This window comes from Palaemon carinicauda, chromosome 18 (assembly GCF_036898095.1).
Source record: "Palaemon carinicauda isolate YSFRI2023 chromosome 18, ASM3689809v2, whole genome shotgun sequence".
Taxonomy (NCBI): Eukaryota; Metazoa; Arthropoda; class Malacostraca; order Decapoda; family Palaemonidae; genus Palaemon; species Palaemon carinicauda.
This window is the reverse complement of record NC_090742.1, coordinates 833,835-853,849: the sequence shown is the minus strand read 5'-3', so window position 1 is coordinate 853,849 and position 20,015 is coordinate 833,835. Positions and strand designations below refer to the sequence as shown.

General features: G+C 32.6%; 1 protein-coding gene across 1 annotated transcript in view; it reads right to left on the bottom strand.

Moving 5' to 3' along the window:
- Positions 1-6,347: 6,347 nt before the first annotated feature.
- The window catches only part of LOC137658019 (tetraspanin-1-like), a 34,905-nt gene continuing 21,237 nt past the window's right edge, over positions 6,348-20,015 (bottom strand). The window contains 2 exon segments of the mRNA XM_068392733.1: positions 6,348-10,578; positions 14,853-14,992. Coding sequence (XP_068248834.1) covers positions 10,560-10,578; positions 14,853-14,992 — 159 coding nt within the window. The 3' untranslated portion in view covers positions 6,348-10,559.

Genomic DNA, 20,015 nt, shown 5'->3' with positions numbered 1-20,015 from the left:
GGAACTGACTATTCCAATTAATATACGTGGGAATGATATATCCCTTGTTTGCATTATTCTAGCAGCTGATCTCTCTCTCTCTCTCTCTCTCTCTCTCTCTCTCTCTCTCTCTCTCTCTCTCTCTCTCTCTCGAGTTCTAGAGTAAGTTAGATAAGATCATAAGAACTCTCCAAATGCTTAAACTAAGTCGCTCTACCAAAGAGCAAATGGAGTCTCTGGGAATGGACTTAAAAGTCTTTGAGACATCCAAAATCCTTGTAACACTTTCTCTCTCTCTCTCTCTCTCTCTCTCTCTCTCTCTCTCTCTCTCTCTCTCTCTCTCTCTCTCTCTCTCTCTCTCTATATATATATATATATATATATATATATATATATATATATATATATATATATATATTATTACCTGTATCCAATATTCTATATTATTTGGATGTTCCCAAGGATCACACAAGACCGCTAACTACTTTGCAAGTTGGTGTTGGAATTGTATTTCTTTCGGGTGAAGATCCCATGTTCCAAAGATGTTCAATGACCACCTAAAAACAATGTTAGAACGATATATGCCCGTTTTCATTGTGAGTTTGAATCATTGATATCAAAGGTTATCAATAGGGGTAATACCATCATCATCATCACTTCATAAATGTTAATAAGCAAACCTCTCCAAGCCATACATTAAGATCACCCAATTGCCACCTCTCCACCATCATCTTTAACCCCCACCTGCTTATATCCTTCTACCCCCCATCCCCACACGTTTGAGGTTTAAAGGTCTCACAGTTATGATGAGATCTTTCTGGTGGAAGTTTTTTAGTTAACGAAAAACAAAATACTAAGACGACAATATTTCATACAGTTTGCTTTCCGGGTGTTTAAAATTATATCAAAACTATAAATAACGAAGTAAATATGCGAAAGACTGATTGAACAAATATCGAGAGTAATGGATTTCTTGAAGAGCTTACCGGGGGAACACTTAAGGTGTTGGACATCAGGACATGAAACGACAAATAAAATCGTAATAATACGAATACTCAATGCTAAGGAAATATTTCGGACCTTTGAGCATTGAGCAATCGTCACCAGGGAAGGGGGTTCGCTTGGAAGTGAACGATTTGCCCAGATAATTTGATTGATTGATTCGGAGTTTTTTGTCATCCTGACATCTAAAGTTATTGACACCGAACCAGATAATTTGAGTAAACAATGTGTTGATAGTTTAATCTTTTATACCCTACATCCTATATACAATATCTTCATTATAATAATGCACCAATGAATATTCATTGCATGTCATTTCACATATTTTATTTTATCCAATCACTTCTGAAACTATATAGATTATGTTAACTGATGATGCATTTTAAATCTCCAACCTTAAACTAATATAATTGATATAGTAAATAATTCTAAATTTAGTTCCTCTAAGAGAGCCGTAGCCAAGTTGCCCGTGACAAAAGCTGACCCCAACCACACCAAGCTACGAGGATCATGATAAAAATCAAAGGAAAACACTGAAATCAACAACTAAACCTTTAAACCTCATTACCTTCGAGATTTTAAACAAAGGCCACTTATTAATGATTGGTGACCCAATTTGAAACGATACATTATTAGCCCCTGCATATAATACGTAGGCTACAGTGTGTATGTATGTGGAGAGAGAGAGAGAGAGAGAGAGAGAGAGAGAGAGAGAGAGAGAGAGAGAGAGAGAGAGAGAGAGAGAGAGAGAGAGCAATTGCTTAAGAAAATGCAATCGAAGGGTATTTCTGTGTTATGAATATTAATATGAACTGTCAGTTCCAATATTATTCAAGAAAATTCTATATAGAAATAGGATAAGAAAATTCAAATAAAAAGTTATGATAAAATCTTTTGATGAATTAGTTTCGAAATAATATTAGATTACATTTCTTAAAAGAATAAAAAAGTTCTCTCTCTTCATCGTATTTCTTTGAGTGATATCGGTAATTTCCCTCCTCCTCACATTCGAACCATCCTAACGATGTCTCGGTTGTTTAACGTTAGCCACCTTTCAGGGCAAGAGGGGCATGATCTCTCCAAGTCAGGTCTGGCCAGGCGACACCGGTTTTGTTGCTGGGTGTACCATCCTGTGCATAGAACTAGATATATGATTAATTCTAACAGTCTTGCCTTCTCCATCAAAAGGATCAACACTACAAAGTATTCAAGGTTTTATTCCAGTTGTGACCAGAATGTAGAATAATAAGGTAGTAGGTTGCCCAGGGCACCAGCCACTCGTTGCGATACTACCGCTAGAGAGTTATTGGCTCTATTAACTGACCAGACAGTACTACAGTGGATCCTTCTCTCTCGTTACGGGTCTTTTTTCCTTTGCCTACACATATACCGAATAGTCTGGTCTATTCTTTGGACACTCTCCTCTGCCCTCATACGCCTGACAACACTGAGATTACTAAAAAATTCTTCGCTCAAGGGATTAACTATTGCACTGTAACTGTTCAGTGGCTACTCTCCTCTTGGTAAGGACAGACGAAACTCTTTTAGCTATGGTAAGCAGCTCTTCCAAAATTAAACCATTGTTCTTTAGTCTTGGGTAATACCATAGCCTCTGTACCATGGTCTTCCACTGCCTTGGGGGTAGAGTTCTCTTGTTTGGGGAAACACTTGGGCACATTATTCAATCTTATTTCTATTACTCTTGCTATTTTTAAGTTTTTTATAGTTTATATAAGAACGGTCTACTTTAATGAGGTTACTGTTCTTAATACACAATATTTTGATTGTTCTTTACTTCGCTTGTAGTTTATTTATTTCATTGTTTCCTTTCTTCACTGTGTTATTTTTCCTTGTTTGTCTTATAACAAACTGCTTTTCCACTAGGGTTGTAGCTTAGCTAATAATAATAATAATAATAATAATAATAATAATAATAATAATAATAATAATAATAATAATAATAATGATAATAATAATAATAATAATAATCAAGCAGTTGAATCAATGGAACTTCAAAAGTTCAAATTAGAAGCGTATGTTTTTATGTTGACCAGGTTGAAATAAGTCTATCTTCATAGTTTATAGACGAGATCTATTTAACGTTGTTACTGATCTTAATATATTCTATATTTTTATCCATTATTTCTCATAAATAGTTTTATTATTTGCTTTCCTCACTGGGCTATTTTCCCTGTTGGAGCCCTAGTGCTTGTAGCAACCTGCTATTCTGACTAGGGTTGTAACTTAGCTAATAATAATAATAATAATAATAATAATAATAATAATAATAATAGTAGTAGTAGTAGTAGTTACAACGTGTTTCCTACAGGACCCTTGCCATTTACCATAGATCTATATGGCCATTTTACGTACTGTAGCCTACAGTAGTTTCTTTCGGTTATCTGGCGGAAGAAGTCGATTTGCTCATTTAATTTATTCTATCAATGCTGCTGTTACGACAAAACAATGTTTTTAGGAAGTATTCGGATTCAGCTAAAAGTGATCATAAATTGGTGTGATAATGGCTACACAAGGAGAGAGAGAGAGAGAGAGAGAGAGAGAGAGAGAGAGAGAGATCTCTGGTTAGTGATATAGAACCTCCCTCGGGTCTCAAATATATTTTACTCGTTCCTATGTAACCTTTAATAGGAAAATATGCCTTTGAGCATACTGTAAATTATTAACAGCCTTGATAGGTAAGGTGTGGTGTAGCGATGGCACGGCAGACCACATAACAATGTGGGTAAAATGGTGTGTGGGAATACCCTGGATTGTGGAAATCATAATTCTGTTAAATCCATAACACTAAAAAAAAAAAAGGTGGGGGGGGGGGGGGGGTTAAACAATAGGCTTATTCACGATACTCTAGCAATGTTAGAGTCTTAATTCTGTTAAAACCATAACATTAAAGAGAGATAGCGTTTAAACAATAGGCCTATTCACGATACTCTGGATTTTGGGAATCATAATTCTGTTAAATCCATAACATTAAAGAGAGATGGCGTTTAAACAGTAGGCCTATTTACAGCCGTAACCACAAATAGTCAATTTAGCTGTAGGATACTAACCAGTGTAGCAAATCAAATTACACATACCTGTCTCTTGGAGGAATAGTGGGCCAAAACCAAAACCTCTATGCTTAATTAATTAATCCCATGGTTAATAATCCTAAGATGGAGTCGATTCGTGCATCAACGTACTGACGTTAGATGGTAGACAATAAAAGTCAAACAGGGTTTAACTTTAGTTAATTTAACTTAGTTTTATTTGCTGCTGGGCAGCTGAATGTCAGCGACGGATAATGGACATTAAAGATAGTTATCTAAGTGTTTGATTTCAGTAGATAATAACTAGGCTGCTTGTACGAAGGATGAAGTAGACCCAAGTCTTGGAGTTAAACCTACGTTAGGTTAGGTTGAAACGCACAGTATACCAAATGGCAATAGTCATAGATTTACAATCACCGCATCAAACGTCGATAAATTTTCACCATATTGTCGTATGAGATGAAACCTTGTAACTTGGATACTTACCACATTATAGTAGTACAAATCTACACAGTTACTCATTCATAGTAACGTGCCACTGTAACTGAAGTCTGCAGGTGTTAATACGGTAATGGTAGTGAACTGGCGAATCGGCGTGTTGACCGGTCACGGTGAGGGGTGGTGTATTTGCATTTTCTGGCGGAATTCTAACTCCATATTGTTTCTTACTGACAAGTATTGTTTCTTATATTATTGTTTAAGTAAGCAATAGGCTTACTGTTTAAGCAACTGGGTGTCAAAATGTTCTGTATCATTATCAGCATTTACATTAATTTAATTCATACGATGATAATGTTCTTTCGAATCCAGAGAATGAATATACATTATAATCCTTTGAACGTCGGAAAACATACCGAAGATGCTTCAAATTTCATTGATACGCAAGGACCATCTGAAATAACTGGACCTACTACCAATCATGATTGTTTGATAAAATTGTATCACTTCATACTTTCAGATGTAATTCACTTATTTATCTTCCAGAAATGAAATATAGAGATTATCTGATTTACTTACTACCTTACATAGAGAAAAAATATATTTAGGTCTAAAATAAACAAAACTTTACCTAAAGAATGGGCGCCCTTGCCAACACCATGACAAGAGATATGGCCTTAATTGTTAATGCCTTAGGGTTCAATAATAGCAAATGAATTGCCAGGCGAGTTTTTTATAATTATAGTAACAAGTGACTGGAGGTGGGAGTAATAATTATAATTCCAAAGTTGCCTGTAGTCGTATTAAGCTCATTTTCATGCTTTTCTTAGATTGAAATTTGAGACAATGCGACAGTTAGCCTATACATTCTCATAACACTTTCAAAGCTCTTGATCAATAAACAGGTTTACTCCAAGTCCAGCTTTAACAAATATACAATACAATACAAATACTGCATAAGGATCTTTTAATTCTGTAATAGGGAATTTAGTGATAGATGCCATTATATGTGGGTCATAAGTTTTGGAGTCCAATAATCTCATTGTAGAAATAAAACGACAAATTTCACCTTGTATTCGAATTCTAATATAAAATTTCAATAACATAAGGACTTAAGTGAGTATTTTCAGCCTTTCAAATCTGAAAAAAAGAACAATGAAAAATTGAGATGTTATAATGTTTGCTTTGCTAATTTATATGCAAAGAATAAACATTCACATTCATCTGTTAAAATTATCGATATCCTCAAGCCACTTGAAAAAGCATTCCACCCAACGCCTCTTTGGACACCATACAGCAAATGTTTGGTAGAATGAAACCATTCTTCAGGGATATGATTTTATTTCATCTAAATATCTCACAGTTTAAGAAGGCATCAGTGTTAAGATTGTTGGGATGAATATAATGATAATAAAGATAATCATAATTATAAAAAAACAACAGTGATATACCGTTTTTTTTTTTCATTCATACAAGATCTTTGTACGGACAATTAGCAGCATTTTGTTCCAATAATCAACATATAAAAAAATGACTTATCACATCAATACATCGTATAACGCACACTTATTTCTCCTTAAATGCTTAAATTGTGACAAATATTAATATTTACAAAGTACATATGCTGACATGGACCTGATAGAAAACTGGCAAAGTGGCAACACATCCCAAGAGGAAGAAGATGCCAGATATCTCAATTTAAACATATTACAAACAGGAGACGACAGATGCAAGTCGACCAAAGCAGGACATAGTACAGTATATATATATATATATATATATATATATATATATATATATATATATATATATATATATATATATATATATATATATATATATATGTATATATATAATATATGTATATATATATATATATATATATATATATATATATATATATATATATATATATATATATATATATATATATATATATATATATATATATATATGACTGATTTAAACAAAAATCTCTACGCCAGGTTTGCTTTTTAGAATCTAAGTTAAACTTAAAATGTCATATAACAGTACACTACATCGATAAACATCTCATAAATTTTCGCTTCCACCACATCATCCATAATGAAAGTTTCATTAAACAATTTAGCAGGTTAAATATTATTAAAAACATACAATCCTTTTTTCAGTACTAATGTGAATCTTTTACTATCCAGGATAAATTGCATCAAATAGTTTATTCTAACAGAAATAAAGAAAATGGATTCATACAGAATAACATCTTTGACTTCACAAATTCCTTTTAAAACAATTGGTGACAAAAATCAAAACACGCTTTAGACTCTGGAAAAATATTTACTTCCAATAAATTTCACAAGAAAAGCTTGAGAAAAAAATAAATATTGTCTTTGGAGGTGATTTTTTTTAATAATTATCTAAAAAAATTATCTTAGATTTTCTGTCCATAGGTAGGATATGAATTCCATCATTACAGCAATAATTATATAATCAAAAGGAAGACGAAGATGAAAGACCAATCATCGTATTCGTTTTAAAAATGATTAAATACAATAATCAAATTTAATTCTTAAAACTTCACTTTATATCAGCAACAGTAATCACAGAAAAACCATTGCTTTGGTGCTGGTAAGATCAATTCTTAAATTCAACACTGACCAATTAAAACTTCAATTTTGGAAATAACAAATTCAACCCTTAATTGACTGTCCCAGCTTGTGAGATTAAATATCACCACTCTGGAATTTACTTTCACACTTCACACAGTTACAGGTGAATTCGACTATTAAATTCAACACCTGGGGAATAAAAAACTCTTAATTAGTGAATTTCTTGTTTTGATATTTCCAAAGTGGCAATCTCGCGTTGATATCTTGTTGTACCCATAATCAGTTTTCTAAATGTCAAAAATATGACTAAAGTTATTTACCTTCTAGACATCACAGGGAAAGTATATGGTATTGTAACTGTGGGTTTTGTACCATAATAACATAACTCGATTCAAATAATTTGGCAGTCGCAAAAACACGTGAGCATGAATTTCTTTTCAACTTTGGTTTGTCTAATTTCGTAAAATACAACTTTAAATGTAAAATTGCCATAATACTAAATGCCATCAATAAATGCAATAATATTAGACTAGATTATGGTACAAGATATATATTATATATATTATATACACAAAAAATTAAATCAAGGGACATTGACAGTGGCCAAAGTTTTTTTTATTTTCATTATCACCATTTTCTATTATCACCATCTTCTACCAGTAAACTTGAGGTCCAAGGAAGAACAGCCTCTCAAGATCGTTTTCTATATTGTTATATGAGCTACCAAAGGTGGGAAACTCTCTTATAATAACTGGATGGCCTTTTGTACTTTCAATCTCCATACTGTTTGAAAAATAAACATGGAATGATAACCAACATCCCTTCTATTCTTTCTATCTTGTGTATAAAAAAAATCCTTACTTTTGACAGGAAATCTTGGAACATGTTATTCTAGTCAGATCTTATGGAAGTAGATTAGCTTTCTTCTGTTTCCTACAACAAGAATATCAAATGTCTTCAACACCTACGAGGCTCTAAGTAACATATACAACACTGATATTACAGCATCTTCATATGAAATATCGTACAGTAAATAGGTTACTTATATACATTACAGTAAAAGAGAAACTAAAGAACTTTGACATGCTTCACTCGCAGACATCATTCAACAAAATCAAATAACACTGAAAAGCCAAAAGCAAAGAATTTTGGATCCCAAATTCTGATAAAATCCATAAACTTAGGGAAACGATGCAGTACATATGTGAAAAAAGTCTAAAACAAGAATGTCATTTACATAAAACATGCAAGATCTTTTAGCAAACGAGACAGGTCGAAAATTTCTTGCCACTCATAGTGAATATTTTTTGGAAGATTGGAACGTTAAGGTGGTTAAGTCCATTTGATTCAATCGGCGTGGGTGCCATGAATTAGCTAGTAATAGAGTCAATAGATAATCATCAATGTTGGTATTCTTAAATGCGGACTTTACAGTACATTTTTTGGGGAAAGATTTCCCATTAAAAAGTGCCTAACCTCAAAATAAACAGATTAAGAATGGGTGTTATTTTTATCATCCCTTATCTTTTATTTCTCTATCGGGTTGACTTGGCGGAAAAAAATATTGCATATTTATAATAATTATTGGATTCTTTCAGAATTCTTTTTAACAGTATACCAAAAATATACCTTGTAATAATAGGGGACCATACACAAACTGTTTTTGTAAAACTCATGAAATAACAGTAAGTATTGCAGAAAATGTCTTGACAAAAAAGCAGTTCTAACATTAAAAGTAAATGTGCACATTTCAATTTCTTACTAGTGGACAAATAATTTTTGAGTTTGAAAAAAAAATTATTTTATTGCAAAGGACAAAGAATTTTTGAGTTTGAGAAAAACTTATTTTCTCGCAAAGGAGCTTGATTACATTGATGAACTCTGACAGGGAGACCTATAACTTACAAATGCTTGCCTTCATAGCAGATTGACTAGAGCAAGTCTAGGTTCTCCGATCAGTATCTTATGTCCTTTATTATTGGGGTTACCGTAGGCCTAATTAGTCACCAATATTTATCGGCATAGTTACCATCTGATTTTTTTACAGTCTATGGCAGTTTGTTACAGTTCAACATTCTACATTCTTTGAGGTTATGAAAATAGAATGCTTTAGTTGCATTGTGCTACAGCACTAACACTTTGGCATTAAAACTCTCAAGTGCAGTATCTAACATCAGTAAAAATATGATATTCTGTAAATACTTATTTTCATACAAAAAATATAGATAAAATCAATATGACTTCATAGAGCAATTGCCATTAATATATTTATGTATTTACCATCTATTTATGTATTTACCATCTCTAAGCTAGTGGAAACTCTTTGCTGTAATTTATCGATATCTTATAAGTCCTATTTTGATAAAACACTGCTTAGTCTCCTTGTAGTGAAACCTAAATCACATCAAGGGACAAAAGATTGACTCCCTAGAAACCTATATGGATATTTGTATACTGTACAGTACATAGATGTGCATCCTATTATACTTCAAATATATACTAGAGAAAGTGGGTGAGTTTGTTTTTGTGTTTAATACAAACATGCAGATGCATCTTTGAATGGTATCTCCTACAAATCTGGAAGAAAATGGCCTCCCTTTTCATGTCATAATCATTGCCTTCCAAAAAGGGTGAAATATTTCACTACATAATATTCAAACCTTGGTCCATCCGAGACAACAATCTGCTTAGAATTATAGATTCATAATTAAATTCAAACTTTAAATTTGAGTGGGAGAAAAGACAGATTATTTTCTGGTAGATAACAAGAATGGCACAAATCTTTTATCTGAGACTTAAAAAAAATAATAGAACAGTCCAATGCTATAATAGCATGTTCATAATCTTGAGAGATACGAACCACTGGAAGACTGCTTCAGGTATATGAGGAGAAGTAAATGTTTTAACCTTGTCTACCTTCAAATGCTAAAAGACCTTGTGTGTCTCGTTATACTTAAAATATTGTCTTTTTATTTACTTGAATGCCTACATTTTAAAGTTTATAGGAAATGAACCGCAGATAAAAAATCAGCATTTACACAGACTGAACCATCATCCACTTGAATTATAAAACAATAATATTCATAAAATTAACTTGAGATAACCAATAAGCAATAATATATATAAACATACAAATAACAATAACTAGTATTAGTAGTAGTAATTGTAATAATATTTGGTGCTTCTCAGAGCCAACGTTTCACGGGCGAAAGTGGAGGAAGAAGTGGACTTGTGGTCCCAACGCCCGGGTGAAAAGAGTAGAGACTTTGTTTACATTCCTGCTGATGTCGCTATTATTCCACAGCTGCGTACGGTAGGCGTTGCGATGATAATGGCGAAGAAGGAATGGCTTGGAGGTGGCTGTTGTGGAATCGTTGACGTCACTTGATCTTATGACCCAGAGAACTGCACAGACAAAAGGCGAAAATAAGCAAAAGAACCTGCGTGACGCCCACGCCAATGCCAATCCCCATGAGCAAGTTGGTGTGATCTTCCACCCACTCCATCAGTCGACCGTAGCAACCCTACGAATAGAAAGGAGTATTAATAAAATGTTGATTTATACATGCACTAAACGCTCCCGTAATATTATATATATATATATATATATATATATATATATATATATATATATATATATATATATATATATTTATATATATATATATATATATATATATATATATATATATATATATATATATATATATATTTATATATATATATATATATATATATATATATATAAATATATATATACATATAAATATATATATATATATATATATATATATATATATATATATATATATATATATATATATATATATATATATATATACATATACACACACATATATATATATATATATATATATATATATATATATATATATATATATATATATATATATATATATATATATATATATACACACTAGCCAACTTTGCTAAAAACAGAACCATAATATTCTGGCACCAACGCTCCGAAAATGGAGAAATTGTAAAAGGCAAATATACATATACATATACATACATACATACATATATATATATATATATATATATATATATATATATATATATATATATATATATATATATATAAAGAAGATACCGTAAGATTTAGTTATTCTTTTAACTTATGCAGAATTCAAATATCAACTTGAAATCCATGAGAATATTTATCAGTACAGATAATAAGTGTAACCTTTCGAAGATTTAACTACGAAAATAATATCAATCATACTTTTTGGATACTATAATATAATCCTGAAAAAAAGGGTAATTAATAAGACATGCAAAATGTTTGAAATATATGTATAGAACAAACGTGCATAAAAATTCGACCCATATTGAGAAAATTGAAATTAACTATGGACCCGTCTCAGTGGGTGTAAGTTTTCTATAGGATATGAAACTATAATTTAAGTTGGAAAAATTATTAAAAAGATAATTTTAAACATGCAAGGGAAATAAATCAGCCTACCTAAAATTGTCGATTTGAGAGTATTCTTTACTACAATATAAAAAATATTAATCCGGGAAATTATTTGATAACTTGTAATCTATGACACTAATTCCTGAATAAATTTTTTTTAAGTGATTTCCTAATTGGAATATTAATTATAAGTCTTAAAGCTCTGTTGTATGCCAGGAAATGTGGAAATAAAATTGTCACTAAGAGTTGTACCACCTAAGTAGCTTATATATATATATATATATATATTTATAATTTATATATATACAGTATATATATTTATATATATATATATATATATATATATATATATATATATATATATATATATAATATGCATATAGTATAATCAAACCTTACAAAACACACGCTAGCTGACAAGGGTCAATCTTTGACACAATTTCAAATGTAGTATTGTAAAATATTCAACAGTTTTAGGTTTTCGATCTAAATAAAAATTCAATCCTGAGTACACTCTTGTTGATGAGAGCAGGTAAAAGCCCCCACTTATACCTATGGATATGTATCTTACTGCATTTTGCCACACAATACTTTGGAATTGCCTGAACAAATCGTATGGAAAATATTTCCTTAATGTAAACGACAATTTGAAGCTTCACTTATATCAAAATACCTAATTCATGCACTGCCTTTGGTGTGTGTGTTTCTATTCCTTTTGTGTCTACTCCTTTTAGAAGAGTTGAATCGCTGTTCCCTCCACATTGCCAAGGGACCAAACACTGACGGACAGATTCATTCAAAAACAGACTTGTTACTTTCGGATTACCATAAGATGATCAGATTTATTACAATAAAAAAGTGTTGCTTTCTGTTACAACGATTAGGATATATTTATTAAAAAATAAATTTGTTGCTGTAGTTAGAATAAATATTTTTCAGGAATAATAAAATTGATGCACTGTAATTTACAACGTTCGTAAAAGTATGGAATTAGTTTTCAAGTATGTATTTATCTTTGAGGAAGGCTAACACTGCTACATGAAGTTAATTAAATGATATTTTACAATGTACAAATGAGGGCCAATTCAACCTCAAGTATTTACTTCCAAAGATACATGCAAAGGACTAAATGACTATACTGCAAAAGTATTATTGGCTTCCAGAACTAATGACGATTCTTGGACTACCAGCTTGTAATTAATTTGTTAAAAAAGGGTTCATAATTTTTTTGTAGTGACATTTACTGGCCTATTGTTATTATGCGTCACTTTCCAGCAACGGTGTCATACTCAAAAACTTTTATATTAAAAAATTTTTGCCACCCTAATTGAGTTTTCCTTCACTCATCCAACAAAATTTTAGCTAAACTGCTTATTTGGGATATATGTATTCATGCTTTGAAAAAAATTGGAAAAGGTGAAAAAAAAAAAAGTTCCTCATATTCGATGTAGAATACTAAAGTTCTTCGACATTATGTGTAGAAATATAAATGAGCTGCAACAAAAGGAAAAAATCCACGTTAATGAGCCTGAATAAACTTGAACCTGTGGGGCACGAAATATAAAGCAAATTAGTTTTAAATGTACAGCTGAATAAAAAAAAAAAAAATTGCCAGGCACACACACATGAACATTTTGAAGGAAAACAATTTTAGCAATCGATGTCGATCATATGTAAATGTATTGTTTATATATGTACAAACAGTTTATGTAAGCAAATATATATATATATATATATATATATATATATATATATATATATATATATATATATATATATATATATATATATATATATATATATATATATATATATATATTACGCACCTATATGAATTTATGGATGCATAGAATTTGAGTCATTAACGCCCAACTCAGGGGTCATACGGCCCAGGCCCATGGGTCATACGACACAGGGAAGCAATTCCAATGAAATCAAAGTTAAAAGAAGTTGGACAGCAAAATGTAAAAAATAACAAGGAACGGAGGTAAAGTAGAAAGCTAAAAGGTGGCTGCAGCTAGGGTCCTTTAGTAGTACCTACAGTACACCACATGAGGTGGACTGAGAGCACTACCCCTAAAGAGGCGCACCTGTATGCATACGATCACAAAGCATAACATAAACGATAAAACTTGCCCTAAACCTCATGCATAGCATAATAGGGATATTTAAAAGGGGTGTAACATGGACAAAAAAAAAACTTGCTTTGGTATCAAACTTCAAGCATCACCAATAATAAAAAAAAAAAAAAAAACATGCCTGAATAGATGCAAATTCAAATAACAAAAGCATAACCTTTGGAAAGAATGCAGGTCACGAACTTGTCCCAAAAGTTCTCTTACCTTTAGTTCGTATACTCGCACCCGAAGGAAAAGTCGAACGCACGTATCATGATAAATGATATTTTTAGCTTTGAAGAAGTTGGAAGAACTTTCTGTCAGTGAAAGGTCTTGATGATAAATTGCAATGCATGAATGGAAGCAATACCGGAGTTTATATGTGATGGAAAGACAATGATTTGGTACCAGAAATCGAATGATCGAGAAAGAAGTTGAAGAAAATCTAAAAATATGAAGAGAGAGAGAGAGAGAGAGAGAGAGAGAGAGAGAGAGAGAGAGAGAGAGAGAGAGAGAGAGAGAGAGAGAGAGAGAGAATGAATCTACAAATTATTAGCAAAGTTCAGATTAGATCTTATGAATCTGTTTCGCTTTGAAAAAGAGTTAAGCTAACTTTCGAATGCGCGTATAATGAAAAGAACATAATCAAAGTTAAACTGGGGTAGATTCTAAGGTTGAGAAAGGTTTCATTTCATGGGATACGTTAAGAGTATTGTATCAACTTTCCCTTTTTCATTACGAAACTGGTCGTTAGGAAGAGCAGTTGCCAAGATTGTAAGGTATATCAGATATTGTTAAAATCATTTTATATGAATTTGAAAAATGAGAAAAAAGCCTTGTAATGGTGTAACGATGATGAGGCTTAATTTTTTCTTTGCCTTTGGCCATGAATATAAAAACGAAATATTTGAGAATCGGATGAAAATGGATGAATCATTTCATTGACGATAAATGCAGAAGGAATATGCAATGCAGTAAAGTGAAATGCACCAGAAAGAGAATGACCCCGCAGCATAACAAGAGCAATCTGCGTTTTCAATGATGAGAAGATTCACAAAGTGAGAGACGTCAGACTCCTCGGACGTATAAGAGAAGAAGAGGAAGAGCTGGTGTCACTCTCCATGCTTTCATCGTCTCCGGGAAGAGGTCGGCTCAAGCCACAGGCTGGACATTTTGACAAGACAGGATTCAAAACGAAAACAAAAGCATGCTTATTGGGTCGAACCTTGAGTTCCCTTACTTGAGAGCCTTTCCAATAGCTCTACACATATAAAACGAAAGGGTAATGAGGATTAATTGAAGAGTGCCCAGGCCAATGGCGACAGACAGCATCGTTGGCAAGTAGTAGAAGGTGTTCTCCTGCAATCTGCCCAAACAACCCTGGAAATAGCAGAAGTTTTGCCCACTGATTCCACCTGATTTAAACCACCACCGCTCAACTCATTCATATTTGATTTTGGAAGGACCACCCACATTAACATCAGAATGCGACATTCATGCTACGGCACAATCTTATTCGTGATTTAAAATAGAAAATAAACTCAAAATATCACATTTAATGGTGTAAACATTTACTCGAAGAGTTAGAATCTTAAATACTAAAGCTTTTACCATACCTACCGAAGCAAACCAAAACTTATAAATAAAGTTAGATCAAACTATCCTGGAGGATTCTTAGTAATTACTTAAGTACAAAAAATATTTACCACATTCAATATTTACCCATCCAAGTGCTTATCAATACTAAAAAATGGTTATTGTAATGTTAGTGGTCCTGTGAAGTATTAGTAATGGAAGGCACAGATAGGTATGGGAAGAAAAGATTGCAACGAAGAAAAAATTACCTGAAATAAAATTAAAATAATTATATGATATCCGGTATTTTACACATTAAATAATGTTTTTCCCTCTCATTTTCTCTCTCACTCACACAAACGATATAGATAAATTTGTTTAAAAAAAAAACAGCACTAATGAAATCTAGAATTTCATTGATTTGATACATTAATTCATAATCTATCCATCACAAATGACGGATAAAATTAGCTTTTCAACTATTGAGATAATTTATCCATTTTCTATAACACATTGCCAAAGATTAAATCGGGCTTTTTATACATTCATCCCCTCCCTCTCCCTCAAATTATTGACGAAATCTTGGTTTTCATACGATTAATCCTCCACTCTCAATCTCATATTATGGATGAAATTATCTAACGACACACTCAATTTATTTATTTATTCATTCTCTATCTCACATTACTGACGAACCCTAGCATTTCATAGACCTAATTCAAACATCTAATTTATTCACTGTATCTCTTAAAATCAAATGAGATTAACGAGCCTTTCTTATCAATTCAAATTCTGCTTTGCTCTTTAAGAGGGAAATCTTGTTGCCGCTCAGAAGCAATGGACTGAACGAACTGCGTGTAAAAGGTCATTGCCCCTTGGTGCTTACCATTGACCAAAATAAAATCCTTTTCATAAAACATGTTCAGGAAGGTGGTATCCCCAAGCGACATTGATCAGGAAAGTGCGTAACCCAAACATGAATTATTTAAGGAATATTTTAGTGTTGAGAATGGAAATGTAAAGGGTGATTTTTTATGAATGTGGTCAGGCACTGGGAGGCGATTAAATTTTAATAATAGTTGTGTTGAGATTGGAAATATAGATATCTTTTGTGGATTTGTGGTTAGGCACTAGGTCCCGGGAGGCCATTCAATTTCAAGAATATTTAATGTTGAGAATGGAAATATATACTTTTTTATGGATTTGTGACCACCAGACACTGTGTCCTTGGAGGCCATTCAATTTTAAGAATAGTTTAGTGTCGAGATTGGATATGTAAGGGATATTTTTTATGGATTTGTGGTCAGGCACATGTCCTGGGAGGCCATTCCATTTTATGTTTATAGTTGAGAATGGAAATATAATTTTTTTTTTTTTTATGGATTTGTGACTAGACACTGGGTCCCTGGAGGCCATTCAATTTTAAGACGAGTTTAGTGTTGAGAATGTTAATATAATTTTTTATGGATTTGTGGCAAGGCACTAGGTCTTGGGAGGTCATTCAGAGTTCATGTACATCTGGGTTGAAACCCCGCAGTTTTAGTATGAAGTAAAAGGAGAGTGTGTGGACAGAAAGAAGGAAAATAGGAAGCCGGAACGGAGGTGTCATAGATGGCTAAAAAGTAAGTATAGCTAGGGACCAAATAGCTGCTGCTAAGACCCGTCAGGAATACCTACAGTGCACCGCTTGAGGTGGTGTGTGGACAACACTAACTTGAGAGAGAGAGAGAGAGAGAGAGAGAGAGAGAGAGAGAGAGAGAGAGAGAGAGAGAGAGAGAGAGACTCATCATAGAACAGAACAGATAAAACCACCCTGTCAATATATTGAACATTCTTGCGCTTTCAGACCGATACAAATTTCAGCGAATTACTACGCACTGCTTTACGCCATTATGAAATATTAAATATTTTCACAAATACTTTTATTTATGGCTATTGATTTCACGCTCGCCTGTCCGAAAGCGTACTGCTTATCATCATTACATTCTTGTTGGCAACAGTAGTAAAAGTTCATGGTACTGTTGTCAAAACAAAATCTCTTACTTAGATGAAAAACGATACATCCTGTAAGACACACCCCTCATCTTTGGATAAGTCAAATTTCTTGATTTGATGGGATGGGGGGGGGGGGGGGTGTAAGGAGAGGGTTAATGATTTTTTCGTAATTATATTTCGAAATTATGGAGGTAAAAATGCACTTTCAAAACTCGACTCATTGATGAGTTATTCGATAATACTTCTTGTTAGAATTGATTTATGGATTTGGACTATAGAGCACGGTGCTGGAGCCTGTGAGACCATTCAGCATCCAAGTGATCTAGGGTGAAACCCTAACCCTAGAGTTACAGTATGAGGTATAAATTAGAAGAGATTGGACACCAAGATGAAAGAAAGGAAGCAAGAACGGATATAAAGTAGAAATATATGAAGCAACTCCAACTAAGGAGTCGAAGGGATTTTCCCTCTGAAGTGACGATATGTATCGACCTCAAATATACACCAGGAATAAAAAACCGAAATGAGTCAAGGGTAAAGATCCTACAAAACCTAATAAATATACCATTGCAGGTTACAATTAGTTATGAAAAATGAAAGACGACCAGCAAGTAACTGAAAAAACTGAAGAGGAGAAATAAGAAAAAAGCAACAATTGCTAGAGCAGTAGCCCTCTTGATGATAGCCGGGAGGGATTGAACCTGACCTCGAGATGAGCGGGATGCGTGCGCTTGGAACATTAAAAAATCGCTTCATTAAAAGAAGTCGAAGTGATTCAAGTGGAGTTTATTAAACACTGCATAGTATCGGACAACTGCACCCAGCAACGGTCGTACGGAAGCCGATATTGGCTGATCAGGGTCGAGATTATTTAGGCCTTTCCACCCCCCACCCCCCACTACCCCAGGAAGGCGTCGGGCTCTACAAAGGGAAGTTCAACGGGAATCCGCAGTGGCGCTGATGTGTCGAACGCTCTGCGTATAAGTAAAGGCTTTGAAAAAGCTATGATATTTGTTTTTATTTTTGAAACCACTGGATAACGTTCCCGATAATGAATTTTACGCAAGGGTATAGTTTAGAATATTTTTCAATTAGAATAAAAGAAAACGAGACCAGAGACTAATAAAAAAAAAAATGGATTCCTTGAGTATATTTTACAGGTTTCTTCAAAGTACTTGATAGCAAGACGAAGAAATAAACTTTCCTTGGAATATTAGTAAGGAATAATATCCCCATCTTTCCAGACTTTTTTTACGAAAAGGAAAATTTTACCAGCGATCCATTTCTTGCATAAAAATTTTTACTCATAAACCTCCCCATTCCAAAGATAGGCACTGAAGTATCAGATTTTAAAACAAATCTTAATATTCACCATACGAACAATGCTTCCAGTAAGCCACTCCGTATACAAAAACTGTTTACCTAAGTCCATTGAACAGTTAAGTATTCGAGTACACTAATATTTACGATACGGAAAATAATTTCAGATAGTAATTTATAATAGTTTTTTATTATTATGACTATGATTATCATTACTATTATTATTATTATTATTATTATTATTATTATTATTATTATTAGCTTAACTACAACCCTAGTTGTACAAAATATGTTGCAAGTCCAAGGGCTTCATCGACCAAATAGGTACTGTAAGATTATTCTGCTGTAAAATCGATTATTTGATATAATAGGGAACGAAATCAATGATGAAAATACCCGAGATAAAAGTTAAGAATAAGAAGGATTTATTAAATTTGTTGACTTAAAACTGATATAATAGGAAACCCTACCGTCTTGAGACCTACGGATCAGTTATAGAAGTTAACAAATTTCGTATGGAAGTGACCCGTAAGAACTTAACTACATACAAAACTCCGCGATAAAGTCTTGTTGATTCTATACATTTCACACGAGAGCCACTGAATCCATTACTTTTTAAAACTATGTTTTATTCATAATTGCGGCCCTGAAATATAACGCCCCTTTCAGGACAAGGAACTACAGAATTAAAAAGTTACTTAATATGCAATATAATATAATAACTCATTAAATATGTATTATCAGTTCCTTGGTGAACTTATGAAGCTAGATAACTATTCCATTAGCGCGAAGAGATATTATTTTATAATTAGAAAAATCACTAATCCAAAATACCAAAGGCAATGAAAACGAAAATTTGAACTGATCACATAATATACCATCCTTCTACTATCTTTGAATAACATGAAAGAAATAACGATTAAATAGTGAAAAAGGTGAATTTAAACATAGTTCTGTCATGAAAATACGCTTCGGAACCTTAACTTACTGATATCTTGAGGTTTATAAAAAAAAATTAATTATTTGAATAGCGCAGTATTGTACGGATTTTATGAGTAAAAAATGCAGCATAACATCAATCTTTTATCTAATTCATTCAATAGTCAAGAGAGTTCAATAACCCTGAAGTTAAATACTAGATATAAAACATTACTGCTTTCACTATAGTAAGGATTTATCACATTTTGTTGGAAAATAAAATTGCGGGATATCGTATTTGAAAATTGACAATAATCAAAAGTCGATTACTTTCATTTTTCAAGATATCTCTAATCTGTTTTAGCATCTTAAAGCTCATTCTATATATTTTTCTGCCTGTATAATGTCACTCGTGTAATTATAATCCTAGCCCACAATTGAGAGATAAACCCTTACTATAGGAAATGGACTGTCATATAAAATACAAGAAATGTAATATATGAACGAACATATGTAACTACACATTGACACCCAAGGTGGCCTTAATAAAAATCCCATCCTTCGTTCCGTGTGAAATTACAACACACGGTGTGAT